We start from the raw sequence: 23,035 nt of genomic DNA on the forward strand, positions 1-23,035 counted from the left end.
AATTCCAGGGTTGAAATATATATTCTGAAGTAACTCCATGCCTTCTAAAGTATCCGACTGTGATGGCTGTTGTGTCTGGTGTTAAAAACCATGGGTTCCTCTAACAGTTGTCCAAAGATATCAGAATCAACTTACACCATCAAGGAGAAGGCTACAAAAAACTCTCGTAACGTTTCAAACTACCCATTTGCACTGTCAGAAACATCATCAGAAAATGGAAAATAAATGGAACAATTGAAGTCAAGGCAAGATCTGGAAGACCAAGAACATTTTCAGATAGAATGGCCCGAGATCTGGTGAGAAATACTCAGAAGAACCCACACATCACTGCAAAGGAGCTGCAAAAAAGAGTAGCAGACACCGGTATAGTTGTTCACAGGACAACAATACAGTGTACTTAAACAACAAAGACCACAGCAGAGTTTCCAGAAAGAAGCCTTTCCTACGACCTCAACACAAAATTAAGCGTCTGAAGTATGCAAAAGAAAACCTTGAGAAACATGAAGCCTATTGGAACAATGTGCTTTGGACTGACAAAACCAACATTTTACTTTTTGGCCACAACCAAAGAAGGTATGTTTGGAGAAAAAAGGGTGAAGCATTTGTAGAGAAGATCACCATGCCAACTGTTGAGCATGGAGGTGGATCCATTATGCTTTGGGGTTGTGTAGCAGCTGGGGGCACAGGAAATATTGTGCTGGTGGAAGGAAGAATGGATTCCACCAAATATCAAGACATTCTCAAGGCTAATGTTCGAAGGTCAGTCGAGAAATTGAAGTTGAAGAGAGGTTGGGTATTCCAGCAAGACAATGACCCGAAGCATACATGTACCTCAAAATCAACCAGGGAGTACCTCCAGGAAAGACGGATGAAGGTTTTGGAATGGCCATCACAGTCCACTTGATTATTAGTGAAAATCTGTGGAGAGATCTCAAACATGCCGTGCATGCAAGAAGGCCGATGAATATTTCTGAGCTAGAGGTGTTCTGCCAGGCAGAATGGTGAAAACTTCCAAAAACAAGAATCGAAAGAAGTGTTTGCAAGCTGTTATAGTTGCCTGAGGAGCAATAACAAAGTACAAGCTGACAGGGTTCCCAAACTTTTGCACAAGGCTTTTTTCCTTGTTTTATTATTTTGAAACTGTAAACAGTACAAAATAAATATATATATATATATATATATATATATATATATATATATCTTGCTTTAAAATGTGATGAAATATGTCATGTTTAACTCTGTACCATTTAGAGGTTGGGTTTGCTTCTTTTCACCTAGATATTAATTGTAAAAGGCATTTTGACTAGGAGTGCCCAAATGTTTGCACCCTACTGTATTATCTGTTCTTATAGTGATCAACTTCAGTTACGTAAAGACTCGAGTTACGAGAGTCAAATCTGCACTCTGCAGCACAGTGTCCCAAAGGTTCTTCCACCTACTAGTTAGGTGTATTATTGTGTAACTGGTCAGATTGACCTAATGAGATCAAGTTGTCAGACTCGGGAGGGTGCGCTTGACTATACATACTCCACACGGCAGGGGGCAGCCTGCGCGTGTTACACTAGGTAACCAACCAGTAGACAACCGAAGAAATAGGAAATGGATTGTTGATAAAGGCTCAGGCTGTTCGAATAAACCACAAACTCTTTGGTTTTTGGCCCGAAAAAGTCCTCCTCGCGTAATTGCGTCGTCAAGTAATTCGGTAGTCAGTAAAATGATTCTCACTGTAAAACCGCTTCAAGGAAAGGAGTGCAACGTACAGGTAAGCACCGACGGTTGGCCGGATAGCTAGTACCAGCTAGCGTGATGTAGCCTCATGCGCTGTCTCACTGTGCCAGCCCGATATGCGGTAGGTAGACAGCAGCTGTTAGTAGTTCTATTATAGAGCTAATTAACATAGCTACTTAGTTCTCACCTCAAGAGTCAAACATGTAAATTGGTCAAATGTTTAGCTAACTACAGAACAAAAAGCGGCCAAGATGAGACCTCGTCCCAGACATCTCGTAGCTAGATGCTGTAATAATATAATATAATAATATATTCTGGTGATCTGTCACTAACCAAGTGACACGACACGCCATGTCTTTAATCACATACAAATGTTTTCTTATCATTTCAGGTTACAGAAGATGAGAAGGTCTCCACAGTGAAAGAACTTGTGTCTGAATGTCTGAACATACCGGCAAATCAGCAGCGATTGCTTTATAAAGGCAAAGCACTGGCAGGTTAGCGCAGACCCAATCTCTGTCTTGCTACCCAACTAACCCAAGCTGCGTCATAAGATAACTTATCTTTTAAGAAATATGGACATATCAATGACGCGGCTTTTATCTTGTATAACTAAATAGTTCATGCGGTGTCCTACTTTTTTCTCACGACTGTACATTAGAATACATCTAACTCCCATCTATTTTCCTGCAGATGAACACAGACTGAGTGATTATTCCATTGGGCCAGAGGCCAAATTGAACTTGGTGGTTCGTCCAGCAGGGGAGAGGAGTGGAGCAGCTGGGATGGCCAGCAGCAGTAGTTGTCCTCTTGGTGGAGTGTGGCAAACTCTGTCCACTATCCTGGCCAAACATTTCAGCCCTGCCGATGCAGCCAAAGTGCAGGAACAGCTTATCAAGGTATTTAACTAACAATCGAGACACTTGATAGTCCTATCATAGTATCAAAAGCTCTGCTTTAAGTACACGTCATCCATGTCTGACCTCATGGTGAATGGGCTTCTCTCCACGTTTCTCACAATCAATTACTAGTACTGTACTCTTAGCTTTCACAAGACATTGTCAATTAGCAGTTTCCCATGATATTATTATTATTTTTTAGGAATATAGGCTGACATTTGTAATAGGTAATTAAATGCTCCTCTTGAGACTGAAGTTGGATTTCTTTTATCATTCTCAATCCATTAACATTGCATGCTCTTCCCCAAGGATTATGAACGATCACTTCGGCAACTCAGTCTCGATGACATTGAGCGCCTAGCCGGACGACTGCTTCACCCAGATAGTGAGGGCATGGACACTTCATACATGGACTAAGAACCTGCAAGGTCTGATGTTCTTTTGGTGATTCCCAGAAGAGTATTGGGTCCATTTTTTGAAGAGCATTCACTTGTTCATGCTGAGTCCTCAATACTAGCTTGACCATGGTTTTGGTGTATGTGGTTAAAAGTGAAGACTATAACCTAACAGCATAGCTTCCCGATTACAGCCTGGCCTTATGGTAATTTACCTTGTTTTCTTCTGGCATTCCAGAATTAATAGGATGTTTTACATTTAATCAAATCAGACTTAAACACAAGAAAATTAGCCAATCCCCTTTGACTGTTGGTCTTAAGTTATCTCAGGCTGCTATGTGTACGTTCCAAGTAGGACAGTGTCTAATGGAAGCTCTAATTTATAAGCGAGATGTTGATGATTGAGTGTTTTCTGTAAACCTTCTTTAAGATGAGTGATGCCTGTTTTATCTGGTTACTGTCGATCAAAGCAGTCATTGTATGATTTGTAAATATTGTGTTTATAAAGTATAAAAAAAATAAAACTCCAAACAACTTGAATGATGTTTTCTCCATAAAGGCAGATTTCAAACACAAATATAGAAAACAGAATTAATCTTTGTACCTTTTATTCAAAGTTGTCATGGACATTCAACTTCTACTTACATCTCATACAATATTTAGTATATATTGACATATAAAATGTATGAGTTTTTATAATAGGATATACATGTACATATATATATATAGAGAGGACAAAAAGAAACCAAAGAAAGTAGGTCAGGTTGTGTGTGACAGACATGCTGTCTATCTTACCACTGACAGCATTATGTGTTGATTAGGCTTGCAGTTTGTAATTGAATACCTCCCTTATAGCTACATGTATTCATGCCTAAATAATCCTTATCTCAAGAAAAAATGATATGCTGTGCAATGGGGAATATTATGTTCCAACATCCAACAACATTTCTACTCTGGCGTTAACCTCAATGACTTGAGTAGAGGTATTTGCCACATTGACTATCTTGAGGATCATTATATGTACTAGTAATGTCAGTGAGTGCCCCAGGTGTTCCCTCACCTCTGCAACGCCTACCACACACTCACATTTGTACAATTTACATCTTATGCCAATGATTTCTTGTCAATTGTTCATGCAAATATGTTGTGTTTGTCTTCACCTTCTTGAGGAAGAAATAATACAATAGCTGTGCTGATACATGAGTGGTGAAACTGTCAAATGTGACACCATGGTCATGACAAATAGCAAAAAGAGCACAGAGAACAATACACAGAGCAAGACAATGGAAGGCACATGACATGGGAGACATGAGGCACATGACATGGGAGACACGAGGGATCTGCATCAACATCCCCCAACAGAACACCACACATTATGGCATGATAGTATAAAAACAAGAAGTTTGACAAATACAAAGCTAATTGTCATGGTGAAAAGGTCAAGTACACTGACATTGACATTAACTGACTGACATTGTGACCAGCTAGTGACAGTTCTGTCATTTGAGAGACACACATTTTGTTTTAGTTCCTGACATATGGACAAGAGGAAAACATACATGGTTCTGCTGTTGCACTATTTACCTGGGATCTCACAAATGTAGGAGACAAGACAAGAAATAATAAGAATGTCGCTACATTCTTGTAATCCTGTCACCAATCAAATATCTGTGTATTGTTATCATATCTTTCCACTGTCAAGGTGTCATATCCGTTCCTCAGCAGCTGCAGCCATCACTGGAGGAGGCTGGTTTATCATCCCTCAATTTGATCTGATCTGGGAAATCGTAACTCTCCACTTCTGACTCCTAAAAAATGAGGACAATACCAAATGAGAACAAAGTTAACCCCTTCAAAGACACTTATGTAGAAACGTGTATCTACTACACTCTGCTATTCATCAAGTGATGAAGATCAGCATTTAAATACCTGTTTCAGAGCATTTCGGGCTATAGTCTGGAAGGCTTGATCGACATTGACAGCCTCCTTGGCACTGGTCTCAAAATATGGGACACTGTTCTTACTCTGGCACCACGCCTGGGCTCGCTTGGTTGTCACCTGGTCGGTTACATTCATATTAACAAATGACACTACCATTTCACACAGACAAACAGTGGTTCATTCTTTCTGAGCTAACTGCAGTCATGCCATCATGTGGACGTAAAGAAATTTGGATTTCACTCCAAACATTCAAAATGACCATATGTACATATACAGACCTGCCTATTCTCCAAATCTATCTTGTTGCCAAGCACAACAAAGGGGAAGTTCTCTGGGTCACGTGGGCTGGCTTGAATAAGGAACTCATCTCGCCAGCTGTCAAGAGTCTTGAAAGTGTTCGGAGCAGTAACATCGTACACAAGAACACAACAGTCTGCCCCACGATAGAAAGCAACACCCAGGGACTGGAATCTCTCCTGTCCAGCAGTGTCCCAGATCTGGTAGACAGCATGCAACAACATCATATAGTGAATCCAATCACTCCTGCTGTATTATAGATTGTATAAAGTCACTGCTGCCGTTGTAATATTGTGTATGGAGTCATTGCTGCTACTGTATTCATGTGTATTGCAGTGTTACTGTAGTAGAGCAAGCATTAAGGGAAGTAGATCACAAACAGACCTGCATTGTCACCATCCTGTCATCCACCATCACTTCTTTGGTAAGGAAGTCAGCACCAATTGTGGCTTTATACTGATTGCTGAACTTCTTATTCACATATTGGTTCATGAGAGAGGTCTTCCCAACACTGCCAGTGCCAGAGTGAAAAGAGGTGATACATTAAAAGAATATAAAGGAATATACAAACATAACTTCTTTTTTCTTTTTTACATTGCTTAGGGCTAGTTCTCTTCAAAAGGTTTCAAGCTTTGGACAACCTAGGCAAATGAAATAGAGCGAACCTATCCATCTAACTGAACTAGGAAAGCCCGACTCACCCTGAATCTCCCAGGATAATCACCTTGAGTAGCACCTTTTTCCGAGAGGCCATGCTGAGCTGTGGATGACAGGTTAAAGGTTGATGACAGGTTTAAAGCAGGCAGGGGAAGTTAGGAATGATGAGCAACAGTGCTTCCAAGAGAGACAATTAAGCGCAGGATCTGTAACTTGCTAAAGACGTGAGAAGATCAAATACCTATGTATAAGTATCTCTGCCCTGATGCGATATAGCCAACAATATAGCAGCATTAATAGTATCGGAATACATTGAAGAAAATACGCTGTTATGTGTTTTGACTGTCAAATCTAACAAACTAGCTTAGACAGTCAGTAGTAGCTATGCTATCCAGCAAGTCATGATCAGCTAGCGGGAAAGATGATGAGCATTTAGGATGAGATCAAACCGGTTACCGTTTACTACCGGCAGACACCGACGGAGGCGCAAAGTGAATAATGAAGAAAACAACTATCTCGAATAATTCTCATGAATGTATCTATTGTAAATAGTTTAAAGTATCTCAATTGTCGATCACAGTTGTTGTTATTCTCTGCGCGGTTGCGTACCGCTGTTTCAGCCTGGACCAGGTGCAGCTGATCTACGCACCGTCTGAGCTTCCTGAAGACGCCGGAGACACATTGGCCAAATGTGCGCAGCGTTTAGCTCCAGATGACTCTTGTGAACAAACACATTAGGTCCAATCACAAGGGGTTCACGTTTTTTGTTATGGTTTTTTCGTTTAATGTTTCTGTTGCGTTTGCAAGTAATCGTTATCCTAAGTAAGTAATCGCAAGTAATCGTTATCCTCCCAAATCTGTCCGAATCTGAAATTATTATTATTTTACATTGCCCCCCCCCCCCCTCATGATAATCCATCACCAAAGAATGTTTTAGAATTAGGAAATGATATTTAGCTCTGCAGCAAGTCATATTGACCATCAATCAGCAAAATTGTTTAGTTTTTTTGTTGACTATTTCATAAAAAGGGAAGAACCAAGGAGAACGAGAGAGGGGTGTAGGTAGGGGGTGACGTCACTGCATCTACACCAATCAGCTTCGTCAGACATTGATGCCAGACCCATCCCATCTTCATTGACAGCCTGGGACCAAACCGGTTGATGTTTCTCGCCTAAATCACAGATGGATTAAGGAGTACCGCATTTTAGCTATTGATAAACTTGCATATTTTTCTACAAAAGTATGAAGTAAAGAAGGTCTTGTTGGATTTGTACGGCAATCTTCACTAGTCTGTAGTTACCTGGTAAGGAAACAGCTGGTGTGTGTCCCTCTCCTCCTCGCTTCCTCATCAGACATCTTATCTTGGCCTGAGAGTGAAAGCTGTCATTTGATCTCAGCGGCATAACCTTTCTTCTGCTTGTCGCACGAAGAAAGCCTGATACCAAAGATGTGTATGTAGCGCGATGTTAATATCGTTAGCTTTCGTTATTGACGGCGAGTCGGATGGAGTGGCACCATTATGCTAGCTTGCTAGCTGGCTAACGTGTGTCCAGGCCCAGGCTCTATCTATCTATGTAATTATTTGGCAGAACATAATATTCTCTTGTGAGTTATTTTGACCTGTTGTCTGATAACACATTTTCCAGCTCCCTTTTTGTCTTACATTTTAGACGAGCTAGCTACCCCCTATCTTGATCTACCAATTGGACTCTCAACCCTAGATTATTCCAGTTTTGGTCACACACTGACTCATGACCACCCATTGACTCTTTTGATGTCATGTTATCACACGGGACAGGAGCTCAGCTAGTTGTACACAGAATCACAGTAACATCACAAACAGGCTGCTGTGTAGTCTGTATTGTTGCTTTCCCCTGTTTTTCTCCTGTAAACTGGTCTCATTGGTTGTTTGTGCATTTATGATGTTGGAGGTTCTACAATGTACCATTCATAATCTCTCTTTATTATTGTACTCATCCAGTGTCCAGTGAAGGATGGAGACTCTAATTCCCATCATAAACCGTCTCCAGGAGGTGTTCCTGACTGTGGGGGCAGAGGTCATACAGCTCCCTCAGATAGTGGTAGTTGGATCGCAGGTCAGTGTGGAGTAAAATAAATCAAGAGTTAGGCTAATCGTTACATTGATCCTAAACAGTTTGCCCATGGAGAGGGACGTTGCAGAAATATCATTGATGTGCAGCCTAAATGTCAATGCCTTTCTAGAATTGGTCTCATCTTTTCCAATCACAGAGCAGCGGGAAGAGTTCTGTGTTGGAGAGTCTGGTTGGACGGGATTTTCTGCCTCGGGGATCAGGAATAGTCACACGCAGACCCCTGGTGTTACAGCTGGTTAATGTACCCTCATTGGAAGAGAGAACGCAGCAAGAAAATGGTGCTTGACTCTGAAACCAGAAATATCATAGTAAAATCCCTCTAGCATGTGGCCTCTCATGCTGTTATACATTGACACTGAATGGACACACTGTCACAAATTGCTGTCGACATACACTCAATAAATGTTTTGCAGGGGGCATTTTCTCGCATGCATGTATTTTCAAATGCAAGTCAGTCTTTTGAGCCTTTGTCTCTCTTTCCTAACATGGGATTTACCTTCTTCTTCTTCATTGCTTTTCTCAGGGAATAGGGAAAAACAAAGCACCCAAAACAGCTACCCAGGTCTCTATTTCCATAGTTCATCTGCATGGACCTGCTGTCTTATCTTCTCTCATTTAGTCTGTCTATATGCACCCTCTCTCTCTCTCTCTCTCTCTCTCTCTCTCTCTCTCTCTCTCTCTCTCTCTCTCTCTCTCTCTCTCTCTCTCTCTCTCTCTATCTATCTCTCCCCCTCCTCCATATGTTGTCGTTCATACTAACTAGCTCCATCCAAGTCTGCCTTTCATTTGTGCTATGAATTTGTCCTGTTCTGTCTGAATTCACTTAATTCATTATTTTCTCTTTTGCCCAGGAATCAAGGCTGAGGAATGGGGCACGTTCCTTCACTGCAAAAACCAGGTATGCCCAAAGCTTTTTTGCTGTTTTGCTTTTCACTGCACACTGTCTGTGACTATTGAGTGATGTAACTCATGATACTATGTCATGGAAGCTGATGTTTTGGTCTCATCTGTGTGTTTGTTAAATAGATTTTCACAGATTTTCAGGAAATTCGCAAAGAGATTGAAGAGGAGACAGAACGCAGTTCAGGGAATAACAAGGTATGAAAATAGTGAGTTGTCTCCTATTTGTAACTTTGCCATTTCAGTTATTGAGGCTACTGAGTTATGATTCCCTCCATTCCTCTTTGTTCTCTCACGTTCCATAGGGAATCAGTCCTGAGTCCATCTATTTGAAGATATTTTCCCCTCATGTCCTCAATCTCACACTGGTTGACCTGCCAGGAATCACAAAGGTAAGCGCAACCACTTGACAGTTTTCATCACTCCTCCACATTTTCTAAATTCAGACCCTATGTTCAATTAATACAACTTCTCATTGTGAAAAGGTGTGTTGTTCAGTAATGTCACAGTTTTTGATTGTTGTTGTTGTTGTTGTTATTATTATTGTAATAGGTTCCAGTTGGGGATCAGCCAGAAGATATTGAAGCCCAAGTACAAGAGATGATCCTGTCTTTCATCTCCAACCCCAACTCCCTAATCCTCTCAGTGTCTCCTGCCAACTCTGACTTGGCGACCTCTGACGCGCTCAAACTGGCTCGCGATGTTGACCCAGATGGTGAGGCATACTGGACCCACAAAGGGTCCTTCCTTTTTTAATGTATTTGTCTCTACTTTACTTAGGTCAAAATGTCATTAAACCATAACTTTAAATGTTGACCTCAATAAGCTCTCAGATCACCAACAGCTGTATGTATTGTACACATTTCAGATGACTGTGCTATACAAGCACTGTTATAGAGACCCATGGACAAGAGGGCTGTCTGTTCCTCTGTTTTATTACCAAGCTTTTCTGCGTGTGTGTCTCTCCCAGGTCGCAGAACACTGCTGGTGGTCAGTAAGCTGGACTTGATGGATGCAGGTACGGATGCTCTGGAGGTCTTATTGGGTCGGGTCATCCCAGTGCGGCTTGGTATTGTGGGAGTGGTCAACAGGTTGGTCCATATAAAATAATTAATAATTAGATGATGATTTATATTGGATCATATGTGACTCTGGTGAAAAGTGCCACATGTCGGCAATTCTCAAATCGCGCAAATGCTTCTTTAAAAAATAAATAAATAATGTTTTCAGTTTTTTTGCATCTTATAAAAGTTGAAGTGCTGAAGAGCCCACTCGATATAACAAACAACAGTCTTAAGATCACTAAATACTAAATATCCAATTTGTGAGTTGTCTGCCGTAGGCTACTGGCAAGTGATACATGGCTTGTAAACAAACTTCAAAAGGACTGTGTGATTATCTAATTATGTGTAGTAGTTATGTGTTTTTAGCATGGTGATGTTCGATCAGCATCAGTGTTTCCTCCAGGATTTTTCACATTAGTGGCGGAGAGCTCAATTTTCGCGCGCAGAGCGCCCGCGCATTTTTTTCCGCGTGCACGCGCATGAAACGCGCACTGGCACTCAAAACAAAGACGTAATTTCACCGAAAACTAGAGGGTGGCAACATAAAAAACAAAAACAATAGTGGTTAAGCCATTAAAGCCGAACAGGTGATTTTATATAGAAGGTGATCAAATACGAAGATATCCTACAGCTGCAGCAGAACATGCGGAACGCGCATACAGCACAATTCAGTTCCCTGAAGTTTAGCTGCATGTTTTTCCAGCATGTAAATCCGTTGTCAATAAAAATTCGACTCCCCTTCTTTTCCGCTGCCAATACTGTGTCGTTTGTGACATTTACCAACGTTTATGCTATTAATAGTTGGAAGCTAGCGTTAGGTGCGAAGCTGCTCTGGAACATTATTTGTTTCACAAAATAGCCTGATTTAGTTGACCATGAACATCAGACTACATTACGAATGTTAATTTAAAATACTCTATAGTGAGCACTGGTATACGAACATGAACCAGAGAACAGCAGTAAATGCAATAACCCACAGTCGTCCCTGATGATGTTGCATTTTCGATTAGGATAGCCTACGCATACGGGATTAAAGGGACGGGCGACGGGCGAAGAGAGAGAAATCCAAATGTCCCGCTAAATTCGGACCAATCACAAAACTGTTTTGCAAGCTCGTCGCCGACGAGGTTAATTGCAACATTGTAACATATTGTAACTTACTACACCCAAATCGGAACGAAATGTAGGTCTGAAAGCGGCCTAAACTAGCTTCAATCTGCTTTTTTTCTGTTCTCCGATCATAAAGTGGACTGAATCAATTAGTGGCGGAGAAAATGTATTCGTGGCGGCCCGCCACGAATAAATGCATATAGAGGAAACACTGAGCATGTTGTGATGTGCTAAACATGCAGATGTTCATGGCGATGTTTCTTTTTAGCACTAGCTATTAGCAGCTGTTTTGATTCAGAGCACGTTTCTCCGCTATTTGGTTTGAGATGGACCAACATTCAAATAAGCATATCTGCTTCAACTATTTTCATGTATGATGTATGACACATCATTTGTAAGCTTACAATCTGCACTTTCATAATCAGAAAAATGACCATGCCCTACTTGAGGACTTTTTAACCAGTCCCTGTCACATAGTATATCTATATCTATAAGACTGTCATTATATTTACTCTAGTACACCAACATCAGATTTATGTGCTATTCAATAGCTCCTGAGCAAGTAGAGATTTATATCTCTCCACTTTGAAATTGATTTTGGGAACCCCTCCTGGAAACAAATGTGCATGTATAATCCTTTGACGGAATTGTAAAAATGCTAAATAACCGCCCCCCCTCAGATGCCAAAGTAAGTCATTTCCAGTAGTAATTTCACTAAGAGGCCATCAGAACAACCCCTAGGCCAAGCTGGCACAAGGCAATTGGAGCTCATTTCCACTCTCCTTCAGAGAGATGAAGACTGTACATGAATTGTAAAGCCCAACTGTATCGTTTCAAAAGTGCTCCTTCACTGAAGAGATCAAATTATCATCAGTCTTTTCAGTGCTGGAGCTGACTAGTTAACTGGTGACTCGTCTAATAAAGCAGAGCGACTGGGAATGTTGCGTAAAACTCTTCTGCTCTACTGTCCCCCCCCTTCCAGGAGCCAGCATGACATCAACACACAGAAGAGCATGGAGGACACAGCCAGGGACGAGCAGGCCTTCCTGCAGCGCCACTACCCCTCGCTGGCCTCCCGCTGCGGCTCTCGCTACCTGGCCCGCACCTTGAGCCGACTGCTCATGCACCACATCCGGGACTGCCTGCCAAACCTGAAGACCCGCGTGACGGTGCTGAGTTCCCAGTACCAGGCCCGTCTCAGCAGCTATGGCCAGCCTGTAGAGGACCACAGCGCCACCCTGCTGCAGATCGTCACCAAGTTTGCCAGCGATTACTGCAACACCATCGAGGGCACCGCCAGGCACATCCAGACCACGGAACTGTGAGTTACGAGGGGAAATGCTCTAAAGCTGAAGTCAGAGGCTGTTTAAGATGATGCCCTGCATTATTTATCTGGGCATCTGTCATATTTCAGTAGTTATTGTTTTTTGGTCAACCGTTTCAACTCTACACATTATAGAAGAGTAGTTAAAGAACATTTCAGTTGGCAGATTATGTCCTCATGATCATTTTCCAGGGATTCCTATATGTATTACCATTTTGTGTATTTTTGCAGCTTCATTGCTCTTAAATCAAGCACTAATTTATTGATTAATTCAAGCATATGTGGGTACTAACCCTTAATGGCTGACTGCATTTAATATTGACATCATTGGCATCATTTGATAAGCATAATCGGCAACACTAATGCACTCACACACAGTCTGTCCTCTCCTCAGCTGTGGAGGGGCTAGAATCTGCTACATATTCCATGAGACCTTTGGCCGCACTCTGCAGTCTATTGACCCCCTGGCGGGCTTGAGTGAGCTCGACATTCTCACTGCCATCCGCAATGCCACGGTAATAACCCCCTGCTGCACCATCTCGCTCCTCTGTGTGTCTGTGTGTGTGTGTGTGTGTGTGTGTGCTTGCGTGCACGCGCGCAACGTCTATAAGCTTCTCTGTAGAGAAGCAGGGGAGGTAATAGTGAGCTGTGTGTTGTGTCGTCTTGTAGGGTCCGCGGCCAGCCCTCTTTGTGCCTGAGGTGTCGTTTGAGCTGCTGGTGAAGAGGCAGATCAAGCGTCTGGAGGAGCCCAGCCTGCGCTGTGTGGAGCTGGTCCACGAGGAGCTGCAGAGGATCATCCAGCACTGCTCCTCTTACAGCACACCGGTACAACATACTGCATGGCCTGTACTACAGCATACAGCCCGTTCCAAATTATTATGCAAATGATATTTTTCTCAGATTTTTCTAAATAGTCGATGCAAATGACAATCAGTATAAGTCATCAACCGTTAGAGTATAATTCAAATGTTATTGAACAAACCTCCCAATGATAACAGTATTTTTATTTATTTTTAAAAACTCAAAATCCACTGTTCCAAATTATTATGCACAACAGAGTTTCAAAACATTTTATAGGTTGTAAAGAACTAAAAATGGTAATTTGATGAATTTAGGGTTAGGGGGTCATATTAGGAGGTCATATTTACTGAAATCAAAAGCTATTTCAAACAAAAACAGTTAACAGTTACATGTTAACATAGGACCCCTTCTTTGATATCACCTTCACAATTCTTGCATCCATTGAACTTGTGAGTTTTTGGACAGTTTCTGCTTGAATTTCTTTGCAGGATGCCAGAATAGCCTCCCAGAGCTGCTGTTTTGATGTGAACTGCCTCCCACCCTCATATATATTTTGCTTGAGGATGCTCCAAAGGTTCTCAATAGGGTTGAGGTCAGGGGAAGATGGGGGCCACACCATGAGTTTCTCTCCTTTTATGCCTATAGCAGCCAATGACACAGAGGTATTCTTTGCAGCATGACATCGTGCATTGTCATGCATGAAGATGATTTTGCTACGGAACTTCCGAAGGCACGGTTCTACTTTTTGTACCACGGAAGAAAGTGGTCAGTCAGAAACTCTACATACTTTGCCGAGGTCATTTTCCGACTTCAGGGACCTTAAAAGGGCCTACCAGCTCTCTCCCCATGATTCCGGCCCAAAACATGACTCCGCCACCTCCTTGCTGACGTCGCAGCCTTGTTGGGACATGGTGGCCATCCACCAACCATCCACTACTCCATCCATCTGGACCATCCAGGGTTGCACGGCACTCATCAGTAAACAAGACTGTTTGGAAATTAGTCTTCATGTATTTCTGAGCCCACTGTCATGCTGCAAAGAATACCTTTGTGTCATTGGCTGCTATAGGCATAAAAGGAGAGAAACTCATGGTGTGGCCCCCATCTTCCCTTGACCTCAACCCTATTGAGAACCTTTGGAGCATCCTCAAGCAAAATATATATGAGGGTGGGAGGCAGTTCACATCAAAACAGCAGCTCTGGGAGGCTATTCTGGCATCCTGCAAAGAAATTCAAGCAGAAACTGTCCAAAAACTCACAAGTTCAATGGATGCAAGAATTGTGAAGGTGATATCAAAGAAGGGGTCCTATGTTAACATGTAACTTGACCTGTTAAGATGTTTTTGTTTGAAATAGCTTTTGATTTCAGTAAATATGACCTCCTAATATGACCTCCTAACCCTAAATTCATCAAATTACAATTTTTAGTTCTTTACAACCTATAAAATGTTTTGAAACTCTGTTGTGCATAATAATTTGGAACAGTGGATTTTGAGTTTTTTATTTAAAAAAAAAATACTGTTATCATTGGGAGGTTTGTTCAATAAAATTTGAATTATACTCTAACGGTTGATGACTTGAAAATTATACTGATTGTAATTTGCATCGACTATTTAGGAAAATCTGAGAAAAATATCATTTGCATAATAATTTGGAACGGGCTGTATACATGCTCCTATACCCCTGTAGCATGAGAACTACACTGTTCCAGTCAAGGGGATTACATTATCAACATTATCATCAGTATGTACTGTTCATGCTGTTCAGTTACATACTGTTGTTTGTGTGTTTATCAGGAGCTCCTGCGATTTCCAAAGCTGCATGATTCCATCGTGGAGGTGGTGACTAGTTTATTGAGGAAGCGCTTGCCAGTTACTAATGAAATGGTAAGACAATTAAATTGAGACCAGTCCCTAGCTTACACACACACACACACACACACACACACACACACACACACACACACACACACACAGCATCACCCTATGATTTAATCGAATTGTCACTTTTATTTGATCTCTCTGCAATGGTCAATGGACTTCAGAATAAATACATATGTACGATTGAGAATGTCCTTTCATTTCATTTTTGTGCCGTGACCTCATCAGCCTCACGTCACATGTTTGTAACTGATTCTGTGCGTTCCTTTGTTTCAGGTCCATAACCTTGTTGCTATTGAGCTGGCTTACATAAACACAAAGCACCCCGACTTTGCTGATGCAGCTCAGGTCTCAGCATATGTAAACAGTCAACAGGTACTGTCATCTCACCTCAAAACCCATGCTCAGGCGTTTCGTAAGTGTCAGATGAAATGCTATTACAGAGTCTAGAGACTCAGTCTATCCTTGCCAATATGGAAATTACATTTTTGAAGGCCTTTCAAAGCCAATTGTGAAGTCACAATGACCTGAGTGATGAAATTGAATTGACCTCTTATTTCTTCTCTGCCTCCTCCCTTTCAGGCGGAGGGTGTGCAGGATGGAGGGAAACACTGGAAGAACGAAATGGTGGCTGAGGAGAAAACCTCCACAGGAGGGTTTGGCAGCCCTAGGAAAGGCCAGGCCATTAACCTCTTAGACACAGTGAGTAGTGGACTGTAAGACTAAACACTTAGCACTGACCCAGTTATACCCTAGAGAGCAGTACTAATTAGTGAGTGATTTGGCATTTTGCCGTTTGATCCCCATCCTGTTTCCCACCCTGTTTTCCAGGCGGTGCCAGCATCTCGTAAGCTGAGTTCCCGGGAGCAAAGAGACTGCGAGGTCATCCAACGTCTCATCAAGTGCTATTTCCTCATTGTCCGTAAAAGCATCCAAGACAGGTCAGACACCACAGATCATGGCCCTTTCCCGGAGGTGTTGTTTTTGTTTCCAATTAGTGGTGAGTTTAGCTAAGCCTGTATAGTCTCGATGTGCTAACTGTGTGTCTGTGGCTTTGTGTGGCTCCAGTGTGCCCAAGACGGTGATGCACTTCCTGGTGAACTTTGTGAAGGAGCGAATGCAGAGTGAGCTGGTGGGCCAGCTGTACAAACAGCAACTGCTGCAGGGTCTGCTCATCGAGTCCCAGGACACAGCACAGCAGAGGACAGAAGTCGCTCAGATGCTTGAGGTACAGTACATATGGAATGTGCGGTACTCCTATTGTCTCTGATTTGTGACCATCAGTAGCAATACCAGATGCTCTTTTTTTTCCTTCTTTCTTTTAATACCTGTCCTCTCTTTCCCTCCCTCTCTTTTTTCTTCCCTTCTCTCCCTCATGCCCAGGCCCTCCAAAAAGCCAGCAACATCATCTCTGAGATCCGGGAGACCCATCTGTGGTAGCCAACAGCAGCTGACAGTTGTCCACTCATAGCATGTCTTTGAGAGTATGTGAGCGTGTACTGTATGTGTGTCTATAGGTGAGAATGTGTGTATGGTAATACCACTGATTTCACACTGACCATAACACATCCAGCCATCTTCTGTCTATCCACTGGCTTTCTGGCTGGGGGATCAGGACCATTGTGTCTCACTGTGAATATAGTGATGGAGACCAACACACTCAGGCAGGGCTGGTCCATAGTGAGTCAGCCATCATATCTAAAGAGACACCTATGATCAAAAAGTGAATGCATCAAAGTTCGTCTTCAATGTCGGTTGTTAGATTGTGGTTGTGAATTGTGTTTTGTAAATTGTGTTTTATAATGTGAGTGTCAAGTTGTTTTTGAGGTCTTTATCTGCATCTGGTGTCATGGCACAGATGGTGCACGTCCAGCTGCGTTTGTTTCCATTGATTAGAAACTATTTATGGAAGAGTGATCACAGAATGCTGTCCCTTTGTCTCTATGCAGCAGTTTCTGAAATGAAAGGAATTTCGGTACTATGGATGTCATCAGTCTTCATTAGACCTTCCCTTGTTTACCCCTCATGTTTCATTTACATTTCATAAACGATGATCAAAAAGGATGGGGAATATCCATCTCATACAGTGGGTATGGTCTGTAATATAAGAGTGAAATATGATCATGGTCTTCAGGGATGCTTTGTATAAGCCCACAGAGAAGTATGACCATGGTACCTTCCACGGGTACAGCAGGCTTGTGTTCTAGAAGAGTGTCTCGTTTACATATCATACCATGTGTACTGTTGCACTGTGTTTTTTAGGCATATTTTAGTGTCAATCGTTAAACGAGGTTAACTGTTATAAATGTCCACTATACTGTATATAATTAGATTTCTAATTAGACTCTTCTGTCGATGGACAACTAGGTATTTGTTGACAAAGGAGTTGAATATGCGTACTGTAAATCAGTTAGCTTGTATGGAGATTTAGGCTTTGCACACGGAGTGAATCACACATTAAGGGCCGGTTTCACAGACAAGGCTTAAGCCTAGTCCTGGACTAAATCACACTTTCAATGTAAAATCTCCATTGAAGATGCTTTTTAGTCCAGGATTAGGCTTAAGCCTTGTCTGTGAAACTGGCCATATGAAGCACTGGTTTTAGTATAGGACTATAGAGAGTAAGTGTATAGCCAGTTTGTGAATTTATCTTGCACTGCTTCTATGACGTTACCCTGTAGGTAGGTGCTGTGCCTCAGGCAGAGACAAGAGGTTGCTCTCCATCATTGACCCACTCTATCCAGACAGGGATGTTAGAGAAAGAGAAACATGTTGTTCCTGTTTGCATCCACCTTGTGGCATTTCATTTCTGTGCAGATCCCAGAGTGGAGATATATTCTCAGTACAACTACTGCCCTTCATTTGTTATCCAGCACTCTCTTAGCATTTAGTTATATAAGAGTGGATGTGTCAGACACACTACAGTACTATATACCCCCCTTTTCCCTCCATTTAATCATTAGGAATGCATTACTGCATTAATCATTAGGAATGCTTACCTTATCCATGTTAGCCTGTCTTGTGCATCTGTTCTGAAAGCCAAAAGTGATGGAAAATATTCCCAAAGGATAATGTTCGTTAAGAAAGACCAGCCTTAAAGGGACAGACCCCCAGGACCATACACCAGAAACACTGACTTCTGTGATCAGGGAATGCAGTGTCAGTCTGTCTTTCTGAACATAATATGGTATGTGAATGTGTGTATGTTTGCATCAGAATGAAAGATGGAGCGTGTGTGTATTTGATATTATAGAATTGTATGTAAATTATTATATTACAAATTGACCAACTGCCTGGAAGTGCTTGCTTGCCAATATTTGTGATATGTGTTGATGGAATGATGTTTGTTCAGATGGCAGGGACTCATTAAACCCTAACAAGAACACTGTTTCTGTGAGATTGTTTTTTAGGGAAATCCTCAACCATCGATACATATGATAAGATAATATCTGTAGTATCTTCCAGAAATCCTGATTGAGTCATGCAGCTGACTATGACTCACAGCAGGCTGGTATATATCTCTGTTTGCAATCTTTTCTTTAGGGAGGGGTTTGAGCTCAAATCATTAGTAAGAGTAAGATGGTGTGTATCTGCTTCAGCAGTGTCCTGAATGTTGCAGAGACAGACTGACCTAACCCTCCACTCCGCCCCGGTCTGCCACCCCACTCTCTCCTCTTGCCTCGCTCACAGCACCCAATTGTAAGCCAGGAGGAATCCGAAAGCCAGACTTATCTGAAAAGCTGCCATTTAACATGATGATGATGATGATGATAGAGAGTATAGGTAAATATCTCAGTTTTAAGTTGGAGACATGAAGTGATGAATAAACAGAATATGTAGGGGTATGATTCATCCATAAAGCGATACAACATTCTAAAACCACTTATCCATGGCAGATCTATGGCAAATGAGATTGAGCAGATATATTGTGTAAATCTATGCCCAATGTACTGTACCCTATTGGTGTGTGGCAAATAGGCTCAGTCAGAGGGCTAAACAGGAGACATGTAAAGCCATCAGTCTCATAATAAAACAAACTGATACAACAGGAGGAAGCCATATCCAACAATCATCATTCAATCACACCAGCCCACTCACACATTACATTTAGAAGAATATCAGTTCAGAGAGTGCCAGATACACGAGTTCATTAGATTTGACTATCAAATCTAGAAAATCTTAGAAAGTGAAAGGGGTTTGGAATCCTAGCATATTAGACCTGGACTCCTGGGATTGAAATTATAAGGCAGACACCTTGTCTTTCACTGTATCCAGTTACTCTGATCACCCTCCTGTAACAACCCCCCCCCCCCCCTTCCATTTCTTCTCACAGAGCGACTAGACTGTACCAACCAAATCCTCTGTCAAGGAGGAGGGGGACCTTGCTGCAGTCTCATGAAAACAGCTTCATTGCTGTCACATGTTAGCAGCTAGATAGAGCTGAATTAAAGTCAGCCATCACTCTTACCAGTAAGGTTGTGAGAGGATCCACCCCACTCTATCCCTAGTCTGATTGACACTCAGGGCTCTGCTCCCCTCCCCTCCGTCCTCCCTTTGGTGAGCCAGTCAGGAGAGGAGCCTGAACAAAGCCATGAGAGAGAGGAGCTGCTGTGGGAGTGAAAGAACTGACACTCACTGGCTCTGTCGCCTGGACAACCACACACAGAGGAGGGAGGGGACAGAAAGAGGGAGAAGAGAAATAAAGAGAGTGAAAAACAAATCATTATTAATTGTGAAGGTATAAAGACTCCTTAACAGAGAGAGAGAGGATAAGTGATAAGTGCTGTATTGGAAAAGCAATGCGACTGACTCCCTCGTGGAAACAGAGTGGTAGTAAAATAAAACAGAAAAACAAGTGCACACCAGGAGAACAAGTTTAAAATGAAATTACAGAGCACAGGTTTGCATCCTCAGGAGAGGATCCCATAGGGTGGAACATTCCATCAGTTGATACCTCTACTCACCAAGCACAGGTAAGAGCCTCTGTTTCTCTGTCATAAATGTCTATAGTGAGTGGGGAAACGATTAGATACACTATATGATATAGGATATGAAATACTTGACAACTTCTACATTACACAGTCAATAATCGAACATGCCAATTGAATAATGTATAGCAAAAAAGATGAGTGGCAGTGGATCGCAGTGCAAGGGAATCTTGTGTGCGTGCATCCTCTAAGGACCACAACTGCATTAAATGGAGCTCTCAGGTGGAAAGACAAGTTTCTAAGAGCTTTCTGTAATTTGCCTGTTAATAAGAAAAGGCAGACTCATTTCAGCTATTGCATTTCATATTGCATTTCAATTTGTGAGTGAAATTGCCAATGTAGATCTTTAGACAATCTGTCTTTTACAATCACTCAAGCGTGTAGTTAGCTTTGTCCTTATGTGTTGAGGGAGCCATACTATAATATCAAATGAACAACAATGATTTGTTGTAAATGGAGGATATGATGCGTCTCTACTTGAACCATGGACCTCTGAATCAGGTGAGTCTGTGTGAAGAGCAGAGACACCCCCCCACCCCCATAGTGATGCTGCTCAGTGCTCATACATAAGCAATGTCTTCCAGGAGCGCTTGGTTGAAATGAATGTCCTCCTTAAATGATATGCTCTGTGAATTCACACCAAACTGAATGTGAGGCAGAAAAAATATCAAATCCATATTGGATGAGATGGAGAGAAGATGAAACAGAGTGAAGGACAGAAGGGAACACACTATTTTTAGTACTGTCAGTAAGGAAGGATACGAATCCCTCACCCTTATAAAACACACACACACACACACACACACACACACACACCTCAAGAGAAACTAAGTTGAAAGTCTCATCTCTGCCTGTTTGTTGGAGTTCAGGTGGTGATAATGGCTTAGTGCATACAGGCTTAAGGCGTGCTGGGAGTGTTAAGAGAGTCCACTCCACATTAACTCCACAGGAGAATGACACACCTAGCACAAAGGAAAACAGCAGATAGAGTGACAGAGAGACTGGCATTGAACCCTGGACTGCAAAAAGTTTTTCTGGTGATTCTGGTCTAGGAAGACAGTTGAATCTGTAGTTACAAGACAAGGTTACTCACCACTCAAGGGTATATCTTTACACACTTTGTTATATAATACACAGTACACATGGCACTCTCTTGTCAATACATCTGACCCTACAGTGAGGGAAATGTTCTGCAAGAGTGTATATTATATTAACTGAATATGGACAATCATTACTACATTGCCTGTCATAGAATTGTAAATCAGGTATAAATTCTGAATCAATTATCCAATCAATTTATATTTGCTGCAGAGAACCTATAAATTCAGCTGGACTGCAGCTGCTTTTTGTTTTCTCCAATCTAATATGAGTCTGAAACTACATCATGAAACAGTGAGTAACACAGGTGTACCATAAGGTTCTCTGGGTATACTAAAGACATCCAAAATGATGCTGACTGAACCAGATGGGAGAATGCTTTTGATATCTTTACAGCCTTTCCCCTATTCAGCATTGCTTGCAATACTCTGCAGTTGTTATAATGCACATTATTGTATAGCTGACAGAGCGAGGCGCTTCTTCATCAACAACAGAAAAAGGATGTTTCCCAAGAGCCTGTCAGAGAGAGATTACAGATCACAGTGATCTGTCAGATAGTGAAGGCACTACTGTAACTCCCTGGTCTAACCAGGTACTATAAACCCTACCCACGTCAACATCATTGCCGTAGCACATGTAAATTGATAGCAGAACGATTCACCTGGGCGTACCACATGTTGCTACCTGCTACTTTGTCCTGAATTAGGAGAGATGGACTGTCAAACCCAAATGGAGTCCATTGTTTTTGATGTGTAGTCATGTGTGCTGGTGTCTCCTCTAGTAGAGGACCTCTGCTGATAGGAGTGTGGCGAGTCCTCCAATGATTTGCCTTCCACAGTAACTGTGCACTCAGCAGACAAACGACCATTAACATGAAATACACAATGCTGTTTTAATAGCGTTCAGTCTGCATAACAGATCTTTGAGGCGTGTGTGGGGCTAGAAAATCTCCCCACAACTAATGAGCAATTCAGAGGATGTTGAAGCAAACATGGCAGTTATGTAAAATGTACACAGCTACCTGATTTAGAATTCCATGAATATTAAACAGCAGAGTATGTCCTCTTTTTATCACAGATGTTCAGAGATGATCATTTGTATCATTGACTGTTGGAGTGTAGGATTCTCCAGTCCATCTCCCCCTCTCTCCCCTTTCCCCCCCTCTCTTTCTCCCTCTGTTCTTTCTCCTTCTCCCTCCTTGCCCCTCTCCCTCTCTCCTCTTTCTTTCCCTCCCTCCCCTCTCCCAATGGAACACTAGAGCCTAATGAATTTGTCCTCTAAAGGGACTGAGAGACACAGATGTTCCCACAGAGCAGGCAGATGTGGGGCTGCTCCCTTGGTGAGAGGCATCACTGGTGTCCTTCTCTGTCCTGAGGAATGGTACAGCTTTGATGAGCTGATCATCAGCCATCTTATCAGGAACATCATTATTTAAGAGCCAAGCTGAAATGAGATATGGAAATTCAGCTCCCACTCCTTTTTTCTCCCCGCCTCACCCAGACGACCCCAGAGTACTACTCTAAAGATAGTAGATGACACGCCAATTTGAGTTAGCAGGACTATTGCCACTTGAATACAAAGTGTCTATAGTGTTCTGTTTAGAGTGAAAAGAGAAAGCAACTATAGCTTGACACTATCAGCCAGAGGTTGTCCATCACAAGGGATGAAACACCTCTCTTATTCCACACTTCTCCCCTCTTGTCAGTAGTTAGACAAGTGAGATGATTTAATTTGCTGCAGCTCAGGCAAGTCGACCATTGAGATGAAAAAGCCAACACAGTCTTACACTCTTGGGGAGATATTGGATTGCACACACTGACTGAGTGAGTGAGAGGAAT

General features: G+C 42.1%; 3 protein-coding genes across 5 annotated transcripts; 2 read left to right on the forward strand and 1 right to left on the reverse strand.

Annotated features, from left to right (window-relative positions):
- Positions 1-1,592: 1,592 nt before the first annotated feature.
- On the forward strand, positions 1,593-3,533 carry ubl4a (ubiquitin like 4A). The gene is made up of 4 exons (XM_080530938.1): positions 1,593-1,762; positions 2,120-2,225; positions 2,422-2,627; positions 2,937-3,533. The coding sequence occupies exons 1-4, from the start codon at positions 1,715-1,717 to the stop codon at positions 3,042-3,044; spliced, it is 468 nt and encodes a 155-aa protein (XP_080387064.1). The 5' UTR covers positions 1,593-1,714; the 3' UTR covers positions 3,045-3,533.
- Positions 3,534-3,627: 94 nt separating this feature from the next.
- Positions 3,628-6,575, reverse strand: rab7b (RAB7b, member RAS oncogene family). Of its 3 annotated transcripts, none has more exons than XM_080531064.1 (6): positions 6,527-6,575; positions 5,962-6,020; positions 5,645-5,771; positions 5,242-5,460; positions 4,952-5,080; positions 3,628-4,830 (listed from the first exon to the last, which is right to left on the reverse strand). In XM_080531064.1, the coding sequence occupies exons 2-6, from the start codon at positions 6,012-6,014 to the stop codon at positions 4,741-4,743; spliced, it is 618 nt and encodes a 205-aa protein (XP_080387190.1). In that variant the 5' UTR covers positions 6,015-6,020; positions 6,527-6,575; the 3' UTR covers positions 3,628-4,740. The 3 variants fall into 3 exon arrangements, with proteins under 3 accessions (XP_080387190.1, XP_080387191.1, XP_080387192.1); XM_080531065.1 differs by having other exon boundaries at positions 6,374-6,551; XM_080531066.1 differs by lacking the exon at positions 6,527-6,575 and adding an exon at positions 6,159-6,249.
- Positions 6,576-7,054: 479 nt separating this feature from the next.
- LOC308158814 (dynamin-1-like protein) lies at positions 7,055-17,566 on the forward strand. Its single transcript, XM_080532513.1, has 17 exons — positions 7,055-7,221; positions 7,900-8,014; positions 8,169-8,310; positions 8,884-8,930; positions 9,059-9,130; positions 9,238-9,324; positions 9,485-9,647; positions 9,903-10,023; positions 12,089-12,427; positions 12,825-12,945; positions 13,100-13,255; positions 15,028-15,117; positions 15,388-15,486; positions 15,694-15,813; positions 15,943-16,052; positions 16,180-16,339; positions 16,495-17,566. The coding sequence occupies exons 2-17, from the start codon at positions 7,913-7,915 to the stop codon at positions 16,549-16,551; spliced, it is 1,986 nt and encodes a 661-aa protein (XP_080388639.1). The 5' UTR covers positions 7,055-7,221; positions 7,900-7,912; the 3' UTR covers positions 16,552-17,566.
- The last annotated feature ends 5,469 nt before the right edge of the window (positions 17,567-23,035 follow it).

Source organism: Nansenia antarctica (genome assembly GCF_963989245.1).
Source record: "Nansenia antarctica genome assembly, chromosome: 5".
Classification (NCBI taxonomy): domain Eukaryota; kingdom Metazoa; phylum Chordata; class Actinopteri; order Argentiniformes; family Microstomatidae; genus Nansenia; species Nansenia antarctica.

Coding starts and splice junctions, on each gene's coding strand:
- ubl4a (XM_080530938.1), top strand. CDS start 1,715: ATGATTCTCACTGTAAAACCGCTTCAAGGAAAGGAGTGCAACGTACAG. Junction 2,226..2,421: donor TAAAGGCAAAGCACTGGCAG/GTTAGCGCAGAC, acceptor ATTTTCCTGCAG/ATGAACACAGACTGAGTGAT. Junction 2,628..2,936: donor TGCAGGAACAGCTTATCAAG/GTATTTAACTAA, acceptor CTCTTCCCCAAG/GATTATGAACGATCACTTCG.
- rab7b (XM_080531064.1), bottom strand. CDS start 6,014: ATGGCCTCTCGGAAAAAGGTGCTACTCAAGGTGATTATCCTGGGAGAT. Junction 5,772..5,961: donor ATTATCCTGGGAGATTCAGG/GTGAGTCGGGCT, acceptor TGGCACTGGCAG/TGTTGGGAAGACCTCTCTCA. Junction 5,461..5,644: donor ACAGGATGGTGACAATGCAG/GTCTGTTTGTGA, acceptor GCTGTCTACCAG/ATCTGGGACACTGCTGGACA.
- LOC308158814 (XM_080532513.1), top strand. CDS start 7,913: ATGGAGACTCTAATTCCCATCATAAACCGTCTCCAGGAGGTGTTCCTG. Junction 12,428..12,824: donor CACATCCAGACCACGGAACT/GTGAGTTACGAG, acceptor TCCTCTCCTCAG/CTGTGGAGGGGCTAGAATCT. Junction 16,053..16,179: donor CGTAAAAGCATCCAAGACAG/GTCAGACACCAC, acceptor GTGTGGCTCCAG/TGTGCCCAAGACGGTGATGC.